This window comes from Phalacrocorax aristotelis, chromosome 4, assembly GCF_949628215.1.
Source record: "Phalacrocorax aristotelis chromosome 4, bGulAri2.1, whole genome shotgun sequence".
NCBI lineage: Eukaryota > Metazoa > Chordata > Aves > Suliformes > Phalacrocoracidae > Phalacrocorax > Phalacrocorax aristotelis.
The window spans coordinates 5,556,006-5,577,149 of NC_134279.1; the positions used below are offsets into that span (position 1 = coordinate 5,556,006).

Here is a 21,144-nt window from a genome sequence, read left to right on the forward strand (position 1 = left end):
CCACAGTTACTTTTGCTGAGGGAAAGGAAAAATGAAATTACGATGATTTTTCCAGCTGACTGTAAATGACATTCTGGTTTGGGAAGAGTTTGGATTATTGCTGGACTGAAGAGCTGGGTATAGCAATTTAATTTTGTTCCCCTTTGCAAATTACGAAATGTTTTAAGAATTTTTCCTTTGTTATTGATGGGAAAAATGAGTTGGTTTTAGGGTAATATGCAAGCTCTTCTTAGCCCAGAGTATGCCCTGTTTTATTCCATATCCTCAAATCAATTTTTAACAGAAGTTTTAATTACATATTACTTTCTTAAGAAGGGTGAAGATGCTTTAGTGTTGATTGTGCTTATAGCAACTCGGTTTCTTTTTAATTCTCTTCCATCCCCATTATCACTTTCCTGTAACCAATTTCAGTATTACTAAGGAGCTTTCACTCAAATTGATGTACATTCAAAACAGCTAACTAAAATTAATACATTCTGAATCTGAATCTGCTGTTTTTTGGAATATTTATTAACTTGAAACCTACGAACCTGGTATAATGGGAAGGAAGAGTCTTTCCTTTCTTTTCATAAGCAAATTTCCTGGTAAATTGTGGCAGAAAATACTCAGTCCTCCTCATTAATGAATCTGTCTTAGACTTCACATGGCATGTGACTTGAGCAGTAAATGATGGCTTTGCAGCTTAGAACAGAAATACCTAATGATTTTTTGAGCTTCTTGAATTCCAAAGCTGGCCATTTGATCATCGTACAAACATGACAATTGTCTCGATACCTTGATTAAAATGGAACCAAACATATTTATAACAATAGTTTATGCTAAGCCTAGAGATAAAAATGCCTTTCTGCTGCCAAGTAGTTGTCACCCATGGCATGGAATTAGCAACTTGCCTTCCACTGGTTTGAAAGATATTACTACAATGTATGCAGATAGTAGGATTTTTTTTTAGCAGAAGGTATTGAAAATGAAATAGAAACTACTGAAAAGAAACAATAAATTTATTTTCCATCTGAAAGCTAGCAACTTTTCAGAGAAAATGCACAAGCGTGGCTGGCTTCCCAAATTATTTGCTACAGAATAATCTTTAAACACTTCACAAATGAAGGCTATTGTAATAACATAGAAAAAATTTAGTACAATTATAAACTTGAACAGCGTTGGGGTTTTTTTTTCTTCTCTGAGATAGCCTCTTAGTTGATTACTTTTTTGGCCACACGTGTATCTTAAATCTTAGGCCACATTTTTATCTTCATTGTATAGATGAAGCCTTTTCCAGTTTAACTAAGGGGAGAAGTTAAGTCTTTGCATTTTAACATGGAATTTCATGGGGTAATATTCTATGTCAAGGATGTGGAGAGCAATACTAATATCAATACCCACAAGAAAAATACCCATTAAAGATTCATTAATTAATATTTGCATAGTATTTGAAAGACAAATATATTAAGAATTTAGTATTGTGTATTTATTAGATTTGTTTTAAAATCTGGTTTCTGATCAATCCAAAGAGCAGTATGAATCTACAGTAACTTTGCCTTTTGGCTAGTAGTACTTGTAATACCTCTTAAAAAGTATCATAGAAATGACTAATAACAGGCAATTGCCCCCGTGCTCCTTGTTTTAAAATACCTAGGCCACTATAACGCCTCCCTGCAAGAAAATGTCAACAAAAATAATACAAATAATAATTAGTGTTTGGTTAAAAGGTGTATCTAATCTTTGAAATGGCAGGACTACTTTATTAATTGAAAACTGATCTTATTATGTGTAACTCCAACAAATAGCCATTCTTGGCTTGTGGAATGGTCCCTAAGGTAATCAATCTGTCTATCTTATAGATACAAATTGTGATGGGAGTCGTAATAATAACGACCGTAACAAAAATGCCTGAATTTTACACAGATTTCAGCAGGAGTTGGAAGGACCAGGTGTTCGTTTGCAGACTGAGAATCATGCAATGGTTAGAACTATTTCTTGTAGTAACAGCCTGAAAGAGATAAGACCACAAGACAAGATAGGATTCAGTTCATTTGAGAAAGATAGGAAGATTTGTGATTATGCAAAAGGAGGAAGCAGTGTGAAGACTTGAATTTGAAGAAAAATGTGAATGAGAAAGAGAGCATTCATGTGTAGAGGCCAGCAGTAAGAAAGGCAAAAGGCTGAGGCTATCACCAGGGAAGGTAGGCTGCCTCTTTTTTAAGCCTGTCTTTGTTGCAAGAAAACATGTTTAAACATGCTCGAGAGAGGAGATGACTAAAAAGCCAAGCTGAACTGAGATGGAACTGTTGCTGGTAGTTCTTAAACACATTTTTTCATCTTTTTTTTACTGTGTATTCCAAGAGAAAGAGCATAATCAGAATTACCCGCTTGTGTGTAAGTGTGCACACATAGGTACGTGTATGTATAAGGGCATAAGTAGTCAACAGTGCTGTCAGAATGCAACGTAATTTATATAGATAGGAATTCATTAAGGTACAATTTTCAGAGTAATTAGCTTGAAAATAACCAATTTATCAGAAACAGGACAGATACTCAAAGTAAGGATTCAGCGCCAGATACTGAATGGCCTTTCAGCGTCTAGGATACATGCTTTGGTAGGAGAGTAAAGGCTTGTGTGTACAAAACATTTCATTTTTCCCAAGTTTAGTTAATTCACACTGAAGTGACCTGTGTTCAGATAAACTGAAGGCAACCATTAATTGGAAATCAGGGGATTCATATTTCAGCACATGTGGTATGTCTATAGAGGGACCCTGACAGGCTGGAGAAATGGGCCAACAGGAACCTCATGCAGTTCAGCAAGGGGAAGTGCAGAGTCCTGCACCTGGGGGGGAACCACCCCAGGCATGCTGGGGGCTGACTGCCTGGAAAGCAGCTCTGCAGAAAAGGACCTGGGGGTCCTGGTGGGCACCAAGTTGAACACAACTCAATGTTGTTCCCTTGCAGGGAGGGCTAACGGTACCCTGGGCTGCATTAGGAGGAGTGCTGCCAGCAGGTCAAGGGAGGGGATCCTTCCCCTCTACTCTGCACTGGTGAGGCCACACCTGGAGTATGGGGTCCAGCCGTGGGATCTTCAATATGAGAGACCCGGAGCTATGGGGGCAGAGTCCAGTGAAGGATCACTAAGATGATTAAGTACTGGAGCATGTCTCCTATGAGGAAAGGCTGAGAGCGCTGGGGCTGTTCAGCCTGCAGAAAGGAAGGCTCAGGGGAGGTCTCATCAATGTGTACAAACACCTGAAGGGAGGGTATAAAGAAGACAGAGCCAGGCTCTTTTCAGTGGTGCCCAGCGCCAGGACCAGAGGCAATGGGCACAAACTGAAACACAGGAGGTTCCCTCTGAACATCAGGAAACACTTCTCTACTGTGAGGGTGACCAAGCACTGGCAGAGGCTGCCCAGAGAGGCTGTGAAGTCTCCATCCTTGGAGATGTTCAAAAGCCACCTGGACACGGCCCTGGGCAGCGTGCTGGGGGTGGTCCTGCTTGAGCAGGGGGGTTGGACCAGATGACCTCCTGAGGTGCCTTCCAACCTCAGCCATTCTGTGGTCTGTAGTGTTGATCTACATTCTAGGGTCTCGAATCCTTCAACTGGAATATAGCTGGTTTGAGGCAATGGTCTGAAATGACATAAGTATTTTCCTTGGTAAACATTCCCAGGGATGGAACAGAGGACAGATTCCTTCAATGTCTGTTCTTTACTGAATATATGGACACAAGTCAGTGCGTCCATCTGGGAACTAGGGTTCAGTCCCTGCCTTGCATAACAGCAGCAGCAGCACAGGTGATGCCTTAGTTCATGGTACAGACTAGCAGTTGTCTGAATGTGCCTCTGTTTTGCATGCAGCTCAGTACCCCACCAGGTTCCCTCCCACCTAATTTCTTGTGTGGATTAACTACTCATTCACCTATTCAGTTCTGTGGTGGTACACATTAGATGTGACCTCAGATGATGTAAACAACCACAGTTATGTCACTTGTGGCAACACTCTATGATAACACAACACCACATTACTACATTCTCTTTTGTAAGGTACTGGGGGCCAGGCAGAAATCTTGGCCAGAAGCACACTCAGCAGTGTCTTAAGATGTATTGCTGAAAGAATGGCTAAGACATCATGCCCAGCTCATGCTGCAATGACAGCTCAAGAGCAAAAAAACCTGAAAAGTAGCACCAAGAAAGATCAAAGCTGTTAATGTTCCTGCCAGAACCGCTCGGTACTGCAGCTGCTGACTTGCAGCGCTGAAGCCCTCAGCTGTGAGATGTCTAGCACATCTCTGCAAGCATCCAAGTGCTTATGAGGACAAGGGGTACGTAACACTCTTCCGGCCATGTTGGCCAGTGATAACTAAAAAACAGTGCCAGCCGCTCAGAAAGAATGGTGGGAGGGAAACCATGCACATTTGTGAGTTTGAACTCACATCCAAGAATTTCAGTCACTGTTGGCTCGCTTCCACCCCATACCTCATAGTGTGTTGTAGGAAAAATCCTTCATAATAGAGATGTCCCAAAACAAGACTGCATCAGGATATCCACGCAGTCGAGAAGCTTAACATGGGAGAAAACCCCTTTGTGTAGAATACTGAGAGGGCAGCAGGATTTCAGGTGGACTCTATTCCGTGGATTGATAACTTCACACAGGGTATACCCTCATGTCAACAAGGCCTCTGTCCTACTGCGAGTCCAGTTCACGGGGTCTGGGACCTTGCACTGCTTTTTAGTTTAGAAGACATTAAAATTTGGGGTGTTCCTTCCGAGCATGTCATGAGAGTGAAAGGGAGAAAAAAAAGGAGAAAGCCATAAATAACAAAATTCCTGAGTCAAGAGCTGTAAATTCTGCTGATGTTTGGAGGAATGTTCAGATGACTTTGGCTTTTCTCCTTTAAGTTTCTGTCTTGAGCGAGTCATAGAAAGGAAGGCTTGGACAGACAACCTCCAGCGATGGAGTTAATCTGGTATATTGAATTATCAGCCATTAGGTGAGCTAACAATCACCATGCAATTGGCAAGTAAATTAGTTAGATCAAGAGGGCACTTGTAAAATTTATTAATTTTATTTCCCATTTGTGAAGGCTAGAAGTCAGCTAATGCGGTTCAGGCAGGGAATCGTAACCCACCATAACGGAATAGCCCCATCTCCGGCATGAAGGATGCAGAGTATCGGTGAAAAATACAGAGGGACTAACTCTGTTTAAGATGGGGTTAGAAAATTCAATAAAGAAAAGCAGTGAGGCTGCAAACACATTACTTGGCATTCTTTCAAGATTTTAACCCCAAATTGTCTTGAGAAAATTTAATTGACTCTATGGAATTTCCCCCATTGTGTGCGACGCTTAAAAGGATTCAGAAATGGGTCAGTTCCTAAAGCTGTGCCCACAGCGATGGGTTTGACAAGCGGGTGCCAGTTAAAGTTCCCCTAAGCGCTGCTGCAGAGGGGACTTAGAAGGGACGTGCCACATTCGGTTTTGGAGAAGCCCCCCCCCCCCCAAATCATACTTTATTTAAAATAGGGGGTAAAAGAGACCCAAACCGATAACGGCAGGAGTTTGCGGTGTGCCGGAGGTCGCCCGGGGTTGCCTCGGGCGGGAGCCCCAGCGCTCGGCGCCCCGCGGAAGAGGCGCCGCAGGTGCCGCGGAGGAGCCTCCGCCCCGCCCTCGGCCCCGCCGCCGCCCCCGGCCCGGCCGAGCCTCCGGAGGAGGAGGAGGAGGAGGCGGCGACGGGCGAGCGGCAGCGCCGCTGCCGGCCAATGGCGGGCGGTGGCGCGGCGGAGTCCCCGCTCGCCCCTCGCCGGTGAGTGCGGGAGCGGCGGCGCCCCTCCTCCTCCTTCTCTTCCTCCTCCTCCGGGAGGGCGAGGCGAGCGGCGCCGGCACCCCCGGGCGGGCGGGCAGCCCCGCACCGCCCCGCACCTCCCCGCGGGTGGGAGAGCCGCGCTGGGGCGGTGCCGCCTCTCCCCGGAGGAGCGGAGCCTCCACAGCTCCCTGTGCCCGCCGCCGCCGGACGAGAGCGGAGCTGCGGCGGGGCTTCGCTCGCTCGCCCTCCCGCCCTCCCTCCCTGCGGCGGGCCCCGGGGCGGCGGCGGCATGTCGGCGGAGCGCGCCTGGAGGTAACGGGCGGGGCGGGCGGCTCCTACGCGCGGTACCCCCGGGCCCGGCGGGGCGAAGTCTCCACGGCTCGGGGCGGGTTTTCCGCCCCGCAAAGTTGTGCGTCGCCGGCGGGGGCTGTGTCCGAGCCGCTCCGGGGGCTCCCGTGTCACCGCCGGGCCGGGCCGGGAGCGCGGCCGGACGGGGCGGCTGCTCGGGAGGGTGGCGGCAGCGCAGCCGGCGCTCCGGCCCACGGGTGCGTCCCGCTGCGCGGGGCAGCCTGTTCGGGTTTGTTTGGGGGTGTTTCTTCGGGTTTTGTTTTGGTTTTCTTCTTTATCAGCTCACTTAGCATCCGCCTGCCTGCCTGCCGTGGTACCCGCACCGGCCCTTCAGCCGGCTGGGTTTTGCTTCTCTTTCTCCTCTCCTCCCTGCCTTCTCCCGTGCGACACTGTTGCCCCCTAGTGTTTGCGGCCACTGGGCGATTGCTGTGTTGGGGAACAAAATCAGTCATCGTCGTGCAGCAATTTATTAATAACTTCAGGTGTTAGTAGCTAATTGGATTCCCAAAATCCCATCCAGAAATTGGTGCGTTTTACTGCTCGTTTCAACCGTCGCGTTCAACCTTTGGGAAATGGCAGAAAACTTCCATTATTTAAGTCACTGCTCGATGTGCTAGATAATTGCTGCAGCTTTTGGTGTGGTGTGGTGGTGTTTTTCTTCTTAATAAAATGGAAAGTGGAAGAAATGAGGTTTCCCTCACTGTCAGCATCACCACCCGGCTCTCCCAGAGGACTGGTGATGAACTCTGCCGTATTAACTCTTTCCACTTGGCTTGCGCTCGGCAGTTGTGGGAGAAAAAGAGAGGGAAGTAATGCTATGGGGGAGGACAATTTATCTTAAAGACCTTGGGCAAATCATTTAATCTTTAGACAGCAATGTTTCTGCAAGTCATGAAAAATAGTAGGGTTTGTCTTAGAAAAATTTTATGGTTTAAGATCTTTCGGTAGAAAGTATTATATGAAGGTAAAGTAGTAATTTGAAACCAAACCCAACTTCTGTACTCTGTTAAAGTCTTCTGAGCCTTCTTTTAAAATATTTTAAAATAGCATATATTTAATCTTTATAAATACCTTGTAATGACAAATTCTGATTCCTATCCCATAAGGCTCTCTAGCAATGCGTGAGGCAAAACAGCATAGAGGTGAGGGTAACATAGGTGCAACAGAAACTGCTTGCCCCAAGGACTTGAAAAAGCGTATCCGTCTACCAGTATGATTGTTCTGCCTAAGCCATTCCCCCCCCCCGCCTTTTTTTTTTTTTAAAGTATAGGAGAGAATGTAAGCCCTTCAATATTCACACATCACACTGTTTGTTATGTGGTACTGAAGAGTCTCGAGGACTTCCCTTGACAGTTCATGTCTCTCATCACCATCTTTTCTAGTTGAAAATGTCGTCTTAATATGCAATCGTAAGATCTCATTCTTAGCGTGGGTTTGCTTGTCTGAGTTACCACTGCTTGAATACTTCAGTCAGTAGAATCATGCTGTAAGTAGGGGTACTCGGTATTTGGAGACCAGTTTCATATTTTCATAATTGATTTAAAAAGCTGAGCACTACTATCCGTCCTGGGTTCGGTTGTTTTCAAATGCACTTTGCTGCTTCCTCCCATGTCAATGGCATATCCAAAGATTTCCATTTTAGTAACACTAATGTAATAACTTCAAAATACTTCCTTTAAGGTCATATTTCATAGTGGCTGGCCAAAGCAGGCTTTTATGTTCAAAGCAATTAAATAGCATACTAATCAGGGTAGATTTGAATGCCCATATTAATATGCTGTACAATTGTCTATTTTTTGTCCATTCTTCATTTAAAACTCATCCTTCATTCAATACATATGTCACTAGCGCTGTGGTAACATCCAGTTTGGTAAAGAACAGAACCAGAATATGATGATGGGGATTATTAAAGAGGATAAAGAGATCTAAAAATACGTTTAGGTGTATGTAACCAGACAAATGTAATGTAGCTGACTAATATTGATGACTAGTCAATCCTGAACTTGCTCCATTTTTTGGCAGTGCTTGATGCAAAGGCTTTTTGTTGCCCTTTAACAATATTTTTTTAATGCCTGTGTATAAGTATGACACAAATTTATTGTTTCTAATCGAGGGTCAGAGTAAACAGTTGCCCTTGCAGAGGCCTGAGGGAAGACTAAACCAGATTTTTCTTTAACTGGGCTTTGAAAAATGTGATTTAAGGGCAATTTCTCATTTGCGTGTGGATATTTTAGCTCAGCCCATTGTTGTGATAATTTTTAACACAACTGAATTAAAGAAAAATGCTTCTTGTAGTTTTAGAATTTTATTGATATTTATGATACGACTTTAATAGAATTTTTTTAAATTGTATACAGTTTTATGTGTCTGTCTTTACATGCGTGCCTGGTTTCCTATTGGAGCATCCATTCATTACTCTATTATGATGTGAACCTGAAACTGATATCATATGAGGCTTTTTTGTTTTGGTTTGGTTTTCCCCTAGAAAATATAAATACCACTTATGAAATTGAATGGCCAGAACCACATTTCTTTTCAACTACTGAGCCCAGAAAACAGTATGTTTCTGCTGTGCGGAAAAGCCAGTCATGCAAAACCCAGGCAAAGGAGCTGTGTGCACCATGACAGTCTTGGTGCAAAAAAAAATATACCACCAAGGGCACAATGTTTGCAGGGTTGCCATGACACTCGCAGAGCAGACACTGCCAGCAGGGCCCATGACTCTGAGCCCAGCGACTAGGTTCCAGGCTGACTGCAAAGGCTTCTGGGAAGGCTGCTTGTGGTATTTGTTATATAATTCTTACTGCCAGAAAACACAAAAATCATGACTTATGATTTCACGTTCTTTATGTTCACTTTCTGCATCTCATTAATAGGCTAAGTCCCCAGCCGGGGTTGTCTCATGTAAGTATTTCCATTAGGGCTATTGTGCTGAAATGATTTATGGAAGCCAAGAATTTGGTCATTTATGCTTAGCACTGAAATAACAAACTAAAGAAAGCTGCAAATGGTAGGAACTCACCAGACTCCTTATGGTGCAATTTGGCTCTTTTGAGTTCATCACAGTATTTGTTCTCTCATCAGTACTACCTTGTTAGTAAATTAAAAAGAAACCCAAGCAAAACAAATTAAAGCCAAACACACAGTTGAACATCTCTATTTTAACACATCTGTTCCATGCTAGCTGTCTGAAGATACCTGTAATTGTGACTACCCAGCAGTACTGCTTAGAGTCGTAAATCTTCCAATTAACAAGGTGTTTCTTATTTCCTGTACCCATAAGATTTTCATGTGAACTAGTCCTGGACTGCAGAAATAATTCCTACAGTAGATGAGGGTGATATTGAGCCTTTGCTGCACTCAGAATAAAATGCAAAACTTATTTCCATGACTCAGCTTTCACTTAGCAAGATCATCTCCTCCATAGTGAGTCCACAAGTTAAAAACAAAAATCTAAATATTCAAAGATGCTAATTTTCACATCAAGGAGACATTTTGATACCTCAGACTTGGAACAACACGGGTAGAAGGTTTTGGTCTGAATTTTCAGATGGTGGCATGAAAATGCAAAATTCTGTAGGAGATCAAATGCAGATTCATCTAAAATAATAAGGTTGTAGATAAAGGACAATGAGGCAGCTTTTATGGCTTCACATGGTGGAAAAGTACCATACAAATTATTTTATAGGTAAAACTTATTCCGACATCACCTTTGTGGACCATTGGATTCATAAAGTGTCTGACACGTGTTTTCAAGTGCTCTGTGATATAGGTGGGACCATATCCTCCTCTCACTGAATTCCACATGACTCCATTGAAATTAAGGAGCTAAGACTGCTTATGTTATCTACGGGTCTTTTTCATGGTTTTTCACTGAAACAGTATGAACAAGCTTGAACTCTTGTGAAGACTCTATTTTTTTTTTCTTTAAGTCTTTTTCTCATATACGGATTTATTTTTTCTTAATTGCAGTTCAAGCTATCATGACTTCTTAATTCACTGGTAAGACAATGTATTCTTTTGTTATGAAAGTAAGACTCTGTAAGTACTGTCCTGTTCTGAACCACTGCCTCCGACGGCTTACCCACTGTTGATACATTCTGAATTACATCCTTTGTCTGGTTTTACTCTTAGAAGAGAGAGCGGACAAGGACCATTTTCCCTGAAGCCATGTCTAAAGTTGTGATAAAGGTCACTATAGTGATCTTGATAGGTTCCATAGTGTGGTGTGGGTGATGCACCCTGAAGATGTCTATACCACTGTCAAGTTTAGTGCATGATGACTTATTTTAGCGCGGTGCTGTAAGATACCAGTGGAGTATCTAGCAAGTACTGTTGCTCAGAGTATAAATGCTGCTGTTTCTCTAGGAGAGCAGCTGTGCCTTGTAAGGGCTTTGAAACTATTTTGATATTATTAAATGTATGTTCTCTTTATGTTTTTTATTTTATTCTTTCTGTGTTGTTTTGAACTCTTGCCATGCAAAACAGTCTTCAAAGTGAAAATCAAGCGTCAAGCTGATTCAGGAGAGCATGCATTTAAAGCTTGTGCCTTATTCTGTTCCATTCCCCTTCCTTCCTGTCTTCGGTGGTAAGGATGCCAAGTCTGGCTGTGTCCTGCTGGGTCTCGGAGAATTCCTCATTCCTCAGAGTCAAACCTCGCATCTGTCTTGGCATTTCCATCCAATCCTCCTTACAGCTGCACTCTGTAGCCCCAGGAGGTACCTGCAATTAGGAGCTAAGGATAAAATGACAGAGATTTTCCTGAAGAAAATACGTGCTTCTGGTCTGGCTCCAGATTTTCTGCTCCATGGAATGGCATTAGGAGCTGCGTCCTTGCTGCAAATGTTTCAAGTGCTCCTGCTGCTTGCTTTAGCAGCCCTTGGGTTGCAACCCTTCTGTAATACCTCATTCAAACAACTCTGTCTCATCAACCCTTTCTTGCCATAAGCTTAGGTCACTGTAAACTTTTCCTGCTCCAGGCAGGATTCTCAGGTTCACGTGGCTGTCAGAAGTATACGCTGGTAAAGGAAGAAACTTCTAAATCATGCTGCTGGCAACTTCCTCTCAATAGGATTTTGATGGTTTCTGTTACAAGAGTGGGGTATTTTCATGCCGTGTTAGAGGAGCTTAGGGCTAAAAGAAGCAGACAAGCATTGGGCTTGTTGTTTGTGTGGTGGCTGACTTTGTGTTGTTCAAAGAAGTGATTTCATTGTACTTTAGTCAGCAAGAGTTCCGCTTTGCAGGCTTGCATCTCTTTTCTGTGTAAACCAGGCCTGAGCTCTATGTGGGGCAAGGCAGCCAGGTCTGTGGCTATTGAAGATAAGTAGGCATATGTACAGTTTTTCTACGGAATGTAGTAAGTATTAATTGTAACCACTAAAATGATGAGGTTTTTGGCATTCAGGCAGCTGAATTGGAAATGCAAAGTGAAGAGAATCGGGTTTTTGTGTAATGAAAGATCATCTGTCTGGAAACATCTCTATGGCTTTACTTAGTCAGGGTGGAGCTGCTTCTTTCTCACCTGGCTTTTTACCATATTAAATATCTCTCTTCTGCTATCTAAACTGATATTCTTGAAGCCAGTCTGACAAGGATTGGACATCTCGGTGCTTAAAAGAGTTCTTTGAGTTCTTCTAAATGTACTTACAGATGGTTGTTTGGTCTTTATGCTTCTTTGTGGTTCTTTAACTTCTCTTGAGATACATGCCCCCAGAAACTGAGCAACTGGGATTATGTTATTTTTGTCTAACACTGACTAATGGGCCTGTATGACTGGGTGAAAGGCAAGTCTCCTGCCAAAAAGCCTATGTGCAAGTCTTTGTGCAGCTGCAGTTGAGGTTCAAGGCTGGGTGTAAGTCTACCTGGAACAGGAAGGGTTAATATGCTGGTATCTGTGAGTAGAAGGTGAAGAGAATAGAATATATCCAGAAAGCAGGCTTATCTGGTGAGATGCAGGTTTAAAGGGAATTTTAATTATGTACGAGACAGCTCATGTACACTTACTCTTGGTGCTTGATTTTGCTGTTCTGATAAATAGAATGCCATGTACTTTCTCTCTTTTCCCTTATCTCATTTTCCTACTCACTTATTTTACCTTTGTACTCATCATGGCACTGGGAGGATCAACCTTTGGATTTAATTAAAGTTGTGGAAGTTACTTAGGTGCTGTTAAGTACGTGATGTTTTTTAATGTGTTTGAAAACCTGGAGTGAAAGGCCATCTTCTTTACATTGCAGGATGAGGAGCTCTTATCAAGTGGTTAACTGGCCCCAGTACATGCCACTTTGGTTTTTTCTGTTGTTTGTTTGGGTTTGTTGTTTTTTTTTTTTACAATGCCTCCTTTTTCCCCCCTTTATTAAGATGTAATTAATCTTTTATATATATCAATTTCTTTTGGATCAGAAGCTGACCATATTTCTTCTATCATCATCTGTCGCCTGATTCAGTACTGAAGGTTGTCAGCCATTCTAGGAATCAAAATTTCTAACAAAAACCTAGTAAACCCTAGAAAGCAGAGCTTGAGTACATACCATTAGTTATCATGATCTCTCCAGAAAATTTGTTTCTGTCTATCTGTACAGAAAAAAATTCATCTTTGATATTGGTTACACTTCTGGAGCTCCTTGGTGTTCACTTTTTAAGCCCTACTTTATTTAAAAAAAAAAAAAAACAGCATGGAAGGATTAAGCACTCAGTCGGGAAATGACCACGTTAACATTACGCACGTAGCTTATTCTAGTCCCATTTACAAATGGGAGTGGATGTGTACTGCATTGTGAAGCTACAATAGCATGTTCCAGATCTTCATACTTGTAGTATGTTTTTCAAAATCTGCTTTTAACCTTCCTTTATAACTTATGGCACTTAATTATTTTATGCCTGTCACATCGTTCAGCTGTTTTACTAGAAACTTTTGACAGCAGTCGTACTGTTGGCTTGAAAAATGACTGCTTTCCTTAGGTACAAGTTAAAGCATTAAGTATATCCTTAGGTGATCTGCCACTTAAGTTAGCTTTTGATTTATTACTCTCTTTTCTCAAGTATAAGAGCTGGACTATTTTATGCTTTTTTTTTTTTTAATACAAAGAAATACGAAGTGCTTCCAATGATTCGCAAAACAGTGCACGGTCCAGTAAAATGCTATTTGTTTACTTCTAATGGTGCAGGAAGAAGTGAGGCTTTGTTTTTAAAAATCCTCCTATAATACATGGAATACAGAGTAGATCAGTATGTATGTACGCAACAGTTGAAATGTGCGTGTTTTGTTAACAACTTCTTGGTTATTAAAAAATGAATATAAGGCAGAATCTTAATCATGTAGACTGATGTTCCCCCAGCTTCTTGGGGCTGGAAGGAGGAAGGTTATGAATTTTCTTCAATCTTTAGGTTGTCAGCAATTGTCTACTTGGAGTTAACTTTTATCTTTGGATAAAAAATTTTCAGAAAATCACTGAGTTCTTTGCCACCGTATCTTGCTCTTCAGCGCCTCCTGTGTGTACCCTCTGTTACTTGATCTTCTGGGGTAAGGAGCCCGTGAGATTTAGAGACATTCAAGTGCAGGTGGCCACTGGTGGGAGCAGGAAGAAATAACTCTAGTAATGCAAACTTTCAAAAAGAAACTATCAAAGTTTTGAGCTGTTAGTTCCCAAGTATCTGTCTGGCAGCGATTTCTTTGCTCACCGTTAGTTTAAGTGTGGTGATACTTCGCAAGTGTGATGCCTCAATTAAATCTCTGATTTTCTTTTCTTCTAGACTATACCTTCTGTAAAGCTTTGTGGAAGACAGATGTGTGTGCTGCAATGGTGACATAAATATTTCAGAGGACTGGAACAAGTTGTTGAGAATCTTTGTTTTTAAGGCTGCTGGCGAGAACAATCTAAGGCAAGTAAACAACATGAGTTTTATCATGAAACTTCACAGACATTTTCAAAGAACAGTTATTTTGCTGGCCACTTTTTGTATGGTGAGCATAGTTATTTCTGCGTACTACTTGTATAATGGCTACAAACAGGAAAATGAACTTTCAGAAATCTCTTCAGAAGTGGAATGTGGTGATCTTCAACTTCTGCCCTACAAGCTGATGGAGATGAAGACCGTGAAGCCCATTGATCCCCTGAGGACACATCTTGTAGTGCTGGTGTTTGTGGAAAGTCAGTACTCAACGTTAGGCCAAGATATAATAACCATTTTAGAATCTAGCAGATTTCAGTTTCACATTGAGATTGCACCTGGGAAAGGTGACCTCCCAGTGCTTATAGACAAAAATAAAGGCAAGTATGCTCTCATAGTATATGAAAATATTCTAAAGTATGCGAATATGGACACTTGGAACAGAGGCCTTCTAGATAAGTACTGTATAGAATATGGTGTAGGTGTTATTGGATTTCACAAAGGTAATGAGAACAGCTTGCAGAGCTCTCAGTTGAAGGGCTTTCCTTTCCATGTCCACAGCAATCTGGGTATTAAGGACTGTTGCATTAACCCTCATTCCCCACTGCTCCATGTGACTAAATCTTCTAAGCTTGAGAAAGGTCCCTTGCTTGGAAATGACTGGGCGGTTTTCCAGATTAATCATACAGCTTATCAACCAGTGATATTTGCAAAAGTAAAGACACCAGAAAACCTTTCACCACCTGCTGCTAAGAGTGCTCTCCATGCCACAGTCATTCATGACCTGGGGCTCCATGATGGGATTCAACGGGTCCTTTTCGGCAATAACTTGAATTTTTGGCTGCACAAGCTGATTTTCATAGATGCCATCTCTTTCTTGTCTGGAAAGAAGCTCAGACTGTCCTTGGATAGGTACATTCTGGTTGACATAGATGACATCTTCGTTGGGAAGGAGGGAACAAGAATGAACACCAACGATGTACAGGTAAAGTATGTGCACAAACTAACGGTCGTTACAGCAAAGTGCCATTTTTTTTCTCTTTAAAATGAATAGTTACTAATAGTTGGAACTCATCGAGGATGCAGATCAGTAAGTAGTAATGCAAACTGTTTGAGCCTTGAGGGAGAAGCTTGTCTGCTTGGCTTTGAGTAGTCACTGATTCCAGGTGTAGCAGTTCCTTCAACCTCCAGGCTGGAGGTGAGTCTGGGCAGTTTACTTGTACTGGTTCCTATCACTTGTTTTCTCCTGAGTGACACACAAGTCACTGCTGAGTTAAGTACTATAAATGGGTTGGGGGGCACCTCTGAATTCCCTTCCCCTTACTATATATGGAAAATAGTCTCCCAAAAGGAAATTAAAGATGACTTGTTGCTAAGAAAAATGATAAAGAAAAGGGGGTAAGAGCGGTAGTGTTTTCACACACACGACATCCCACCCAACACGCACAATTCTGAATATAATTGCAGAGCATTTAACTCTAGTCTGATGATAGCCTGTACCTGAGCACGTGCTTCAGTGGCATCTGAAAACAGCACAGGACTTCAGGGCTGGACCCAAGAGCTATTCATATGTAAAGTGCATGTTGCTAGTCATAAAAGCAGGAGGTAAATGTGGTGAGCAAAAGTAAATGTCAACATAAATGTTGAAGAATAGACTGGATTCATAGCTGTTTGAAATAGGTTTCAGATGCCAGGAGTTGGTTGCAGCATCTCATGTTTCTTATCTGTTTTATGGCTCTTGAAGCAAGGTTTGTGTTAATATTGGTCTTAAAAGCTTGTTCTGTCACCAAATGACCTGACAATTTCTGTTTTAACATTTAAGTTGTACATTCCTGAAGGTCATTTTTCACTAAACAGCACAACAGAATGAGGTGGTAGTTAGGGTCAGTGGGAGCAACATCTTAACATTATTTCTTGCTGTTTACCTCGCTCTCTTCTTCTGAAGAGTGTTGTTACAAAGCGGGTGGTTAGAGATCACCTTGCAAAACTGGTACTTGGTCTAGAAGCTAAAAATCTGTAAAATACTGATTGTTGCCCTGTTTGTGCTAAAAATAAGTGAGAATGTTTTGTTAGAACTTTGGTAATGGAAAGAGGAACTGGGAAAAGGAAAGGCAATGACAGCACTGCATGCAGTCAGTGGTCATTTTTGTTTCATTTTTAACTAGGGTTTTTTTTTTTCCAGTGTTAGTGTATTTGTCAAGCTGCAGTAACCCTGCATATATTGTTTCCTCAAACAAAAGGTTTGAACTTGTAGTTACACTTCAGTTTGCTTTAAAATCGCAGCATACACTTTTCCAAAACATTCTCTGCACATGCAATTATAAATAAAGATATACCTCCTAGATAAGTAGGTGTTTTCCTCATGCAAACAAATTGCATATGAGCGAGCTGGAATAAAGGTGAAACTCAATAAATGGAGTTTCTGTATAGAATATGATGGCAGCATTTTTGTTAGGTGGGTAAGCATGTTTTGAGAATCTCCAAAGTGCCAACTCAAATTACAGGAAAGAAATAAGGTCTGACCCACATCACTGGCAAAACTCCTGCTGTTCTGCAGAAGCAGCAGTTTCTGGTAATAGCATATGTAAAATAAAGCCTGAATAAATCTGTCGCTGGGTTGTGCAGTAGCAGTTTGACACAGTATGTTTTGTATTGTTTCTCTTTGTGAGTGACACCTTAGGATTGTCATTTTAGCATAAGTTAGGATGATCAATTGCCAGAATTACTTACCAGAAAGAGGAGGTTATTGAGACAAATTTGATTAAAGCAGATACAAAAGGATGAGCTGTATTGTTTTGGGAGAATAATTTGCAGTACGTCAGAATGTTATCTTCCCAAAATAAAACTGTCAAATTAAATAGAAATAATATCAAAGTGGAAATAACTTTTAAGTAGGATAATTTCACTTATACAGAACTGTGTTCTGAAACAGTGGAATCTGAAAAAGTGTTCCCTTCTGATTCTTCATCTACTTAAAGTTAAAATGTTCTATTAAACATGTTGTTAGGGCTGTCAGATGCAATGCATCTTCATTACTATTAATATCAAAGGAGTTATCCTCTGTGGCACAATGACATGTGGAAGGAATGAAATAAAATCAATTTGTGGTAGTTGAAAATCCATTATTATAAAGTATATTTGCAGATAAATGACATCCTATTAAACAGGAGTGTTTTACTGAGTTCTGCTGCATTGACTGTGACAGAATTGTGTGCTGCAAGTGTGAAAATAGGTTGCTAAATGGAGACTGTATAATTTTGGTACTCAAGATTATCTCATTTCTGCTAAGCTTACAGTTTAAATACCAGCAATATAGAAATGGGTGTAATGCTTTGTTGTGTTTTAATTTCATTTGACATGTCTCTTATTTAATATTTTCTGGATATACTCACTGTGAGCTTGCTGAGAGTAAGTACTAATGCAAAGTAACCTAAAACGCTTCAGAAAGCTCCCTGCACCCAGGGAACCTCTAGGATCAGTTCTCCTCATTCCTGTGCATGTTCAGATGTGGAGAGTTCAGAAACCAGAGGGCTAATGCAGAGCTGTTAGCAAAAATATTCATTGAATTATTATTAAGGTTGGAAAAAACTTCTAGGATTATCAAGTCCAACCAATGATTCACTCATTAATGGTTCACTACCTAACTCAAGAATGTAACATTTGTCTTGGGTCTTCTGACATGAAGACTTCTCTCTGAGTGCCTAGAGAACCTAGATCCACTTTAGAAAGACTGATCCATTAAGTCCTTAAAGTTCAGGCACAATTTAGGTGAGCAATTGAAAGCTATGATTCTACTGTTCGTTCTTTGCAAGAGCTTAAAGAGAGGGCCATCAAACAAAAGATTTCCTCTAGAATTGAAGAAGTACGTGGTAGTTCTTACATTGCAATTCACAGAATCACAGAATGGCTCTGGCTGGAAGGCACCTCTGTAGGCCCTCTGGTCCAACGCCCCTGCTCATCAGGGCCATGTCCGGGCACCTTTTGACTATCTCCAAGGCGGGAGATCCTGACTGAATGTAAGACCAGGTTTTCAGGATAATTTCTTCTTCAGATACCTGAATGGTATTTGCAAAGTGCCCAGAAGAGTTAACGTTTGGTTGTTAGGCTAAACTGCCCTCTCCTTTAAAGTTTGTGAATTGGAGTTGAGCGCTTATGAATATTGCTATCATAAGGTTAAGTGGTAATTTTTGATCAGGATTATGCGTTGCCCTCAGAAGAGGTCCAGTCAAAAGCAAACCCTCTGAAATGAGTGTATTTGCCTCATCTTTAGAGGTGCAGAAGTGGTGGTACTTCAGCTTAAGTATCTATAGTGTCAGGGACACAAGTGTAAAGGGCCCTTCTCAAAATCTTTTGACATAGTTTATCAACCTAAATCCTATAAAACTAATAGTTTTACTAAACAACAGATGAAGTTTATTCTAGTTTCACCATAGCATCTTCAATTAAACACAACAAAAAAAAAAAAAGACCCAAACAACTTAAAACTGTACTTCAGATTTTTAGGCTATCTGATTGTTACAGATTTGCTTGTCACTGTATACAATCTGGGCTGATAGAACATAGTTCTTCAGTGTAACATACTGAGTAGCTGTCACTGTGCATCAACAATAACCATCCATCTTCATATTTATTTACTTTACCTTCCTCTGGTATAGTAGAAATAAGGGAAAAGAACATTTTCATAGTCTAATTGCCTCCCACTTTGAAAGTAAGCCTGGTAATGTCACCTCAATGTTCATTTTTCCGTAACTTTTTTTCCTCACCTAATGTCTGTCAGGCAGAAGGGACCATTATGCTGTGACAATGTTATATTTTATTTTCCTTGTGTCTTTTAGAAGACTAAGAGCCTGTGCAGTGCAAATAATTCACTTAAATGGACATACAGAGAAAATATGTAGAGATATCCTGTAAGTTTATCTTAACAGGCCATGATTGTCCTGGCTGATGGTCTAGTATTTTAATACCTCTTTTCTTTTTTTTTTTTTTTTTGTTACAGTTACTCTTTGTGAAATTTTTATTACTCTAAAGTGTTGGGATTTTTCCAAGGGAAAAGCATCTGATAATAGGTGGAAAACTAACAATGTTTTGGTGTGGTTTTTTTGCCTATTGGCAGTTTGTGAAGTGCTGGTGGTCTAGGCAGTAAGTTGGTCTACCTATTCCTTCATTTCCCCAGTACAAGCACTTTCTGTATTTCCTTGACAGTTGATCACATTTTCAAAATGAAAAATTAGAACACTGAAAATTATTTTTTTCCAAATAATTAGCTGTGTGATCTCCTCTTGACTGTCTTGTCCTTTGTGTGCTTTTCAAAAGAGACATTTTGAATTGAAGTCAGGATGGGGATCTCTCTGCTTTCCTCATGTAAACCTAATCTTTTTCTACACTCGTAATTACTCTTCTGTAATTGCCAAGGGAAAAGCTTCATATTAACCACATCCACTATTGGGAGGGGGGTGATATACCTTTCTATCCATTTTATTTTGTGAGCGCATAGACAATGCATCTGTTAGTATATGTGCATTGAAACGGCCAATACAAGCTTGATTCTGCCATCTTTTGGTATTAGTCATTGAAGAATTGGACCACAAGAACTATCCTCTTTGCGTATTGTCTGTGCCAAACAGTGTTCTGATAATGGAGAGGATGTAGCCAGAAAGAATAAATTCATAGCATTTTAGTCTCGTTCACTTGCAGTGTCTGTCATCTTGCCCAGATTTTGAAGTTTATAATGTAGACATCTATATCGGAGCTAGTCCTGTAACTTTCCATAGCAGACAACACAGAAAAATAGCTCGTCTTTAGGCAGGCGCTGGTTAAGTGAATTGCACCTTAAAAAGTATGTATTTGTTTCTGTTGTTCATAAAATGTTTTTAGAGTGACTAAGATCAAATATAAATATTTGCATTTGGTCAGGTCAATCTTCTTTCAGGTTCCAAAGCCAGTGCTGTCCCTTTTTTGTTATTTCCTTAGTGCATTGATCGCCTGATCTTTCATTTTAAGATAATCTAATTTTGTTTAACAACAGATTTCTCCCCTGAGAACTAATTGTTTATTCACTGTACTACAAATTCATCCACATTAGTTAGCACAGCTTAAATTACTACAGTCGTTTAAAACCCATTAAGTGTCTTTTCACCCTGTGTAGCGTATGTGAAAAGAAATCAGAACTTCCCATGGTAAAGCATACAGCTTGGATGTATATTTTTAAAAAATTCAGTGGTGTATCTTTTTCAATTACTCTTGCATAGGAATGACCTAAATATTTGCCTCAGAAGAGAGGCTTGGATATATTTTATGTTAAGGCTGAATGGTTAAAAGGTGCCAGAAAGCCTGAACTGTCAAAACACAGGATGATTCCTGTCACAGGAGGAGGTCTAATTCTGTAAGTTAATTGCTTCCTTATCTATAGGATCATATAGAAGGTTATCAGTAAAGAAATGATAGATGTGTCATCAAACATTTCAGTTGCAGAACCACCAGAGATACTTGCATCTATTCAGTTGCACTGAGCCTTAAATCTTTCCTTTGGGGAGATTAAAAAAATCTTTTTAATCAGCTCTTCAAATGACATAATGAATTAACCGTTAAGAACTTTTGTTCTGATAAATAATTCTAAATTCCCAATCCATTAGCCGTAGTACCTTTATGCCGTTGTTCAATGTGCTTACTGTGTGTGTACATAAACACTTTCTTAATTTGACCTGAGGCTCCTAGGGTATTTTATATTAACTTGGCTGAAATAATAAAAAGTACATTATATTCTTAAAAATAGGCAAAGAACAGGAATATTATTAACTGTGGTGTATCTGTAGCTGCCTGATGCCCTAGGAAGACTGATTTAACTTCTTGAGTGCATTGTTTACAATATGGTAGTGTGGTGTGTTGCGCGCTGTGAGGTAGAAGAAATTAGAATTAGATCTCAGAACTAAAAATATAACTTTAAAACAAGTTATGAAAATGGTTTTATATATTTTATGGGCTGCCACCAGCACATAGAACACTTCACCAGCCAGTCATTTTAACATTCAACTTCTAAAAGCAATTTGGCTTATGCAGCAACTTCGGTGAATTTTAATCTAGTATGATTGATACAACTGCTGCTCAGTACAGCCCAGCT

At 40.9% G+C, this 21,144-nt stretch overlaps 1 protein-coding gene across 2 annotated transcripts in view; it reads left to right on the forward strand.

The window, feature by feature from the left end:
• Positions 1-5,851: 5,851 nt before the first annotated feature.
• The window catches only part of LOC142056008 (bifunctional heparan sulfate N-deacetylase/N-sulfotransferase 3), a 75,665-nt gene continuing 60,372 nt past the window's right edge, over positions 5,852-21,144 (forward strand). For both annotated transcript variants that reach the window (XM_075090142.1, XM_075090143.1), the window contains exons 1-2: positions 5,852-6,101; positions 13,890-15,012. In XM_075090142.1, coding sequence (XP_074946243.1) covers positions 14,032-15,012 — 981 coding nt within the window. In that variant the 5' untranslated portion in view covers positions 5,852-6,101; positions 13,890-14,031. The remainder of the gene's footprint in view (positions 6,102-13,889; positions 15,013-21,144) is intronic.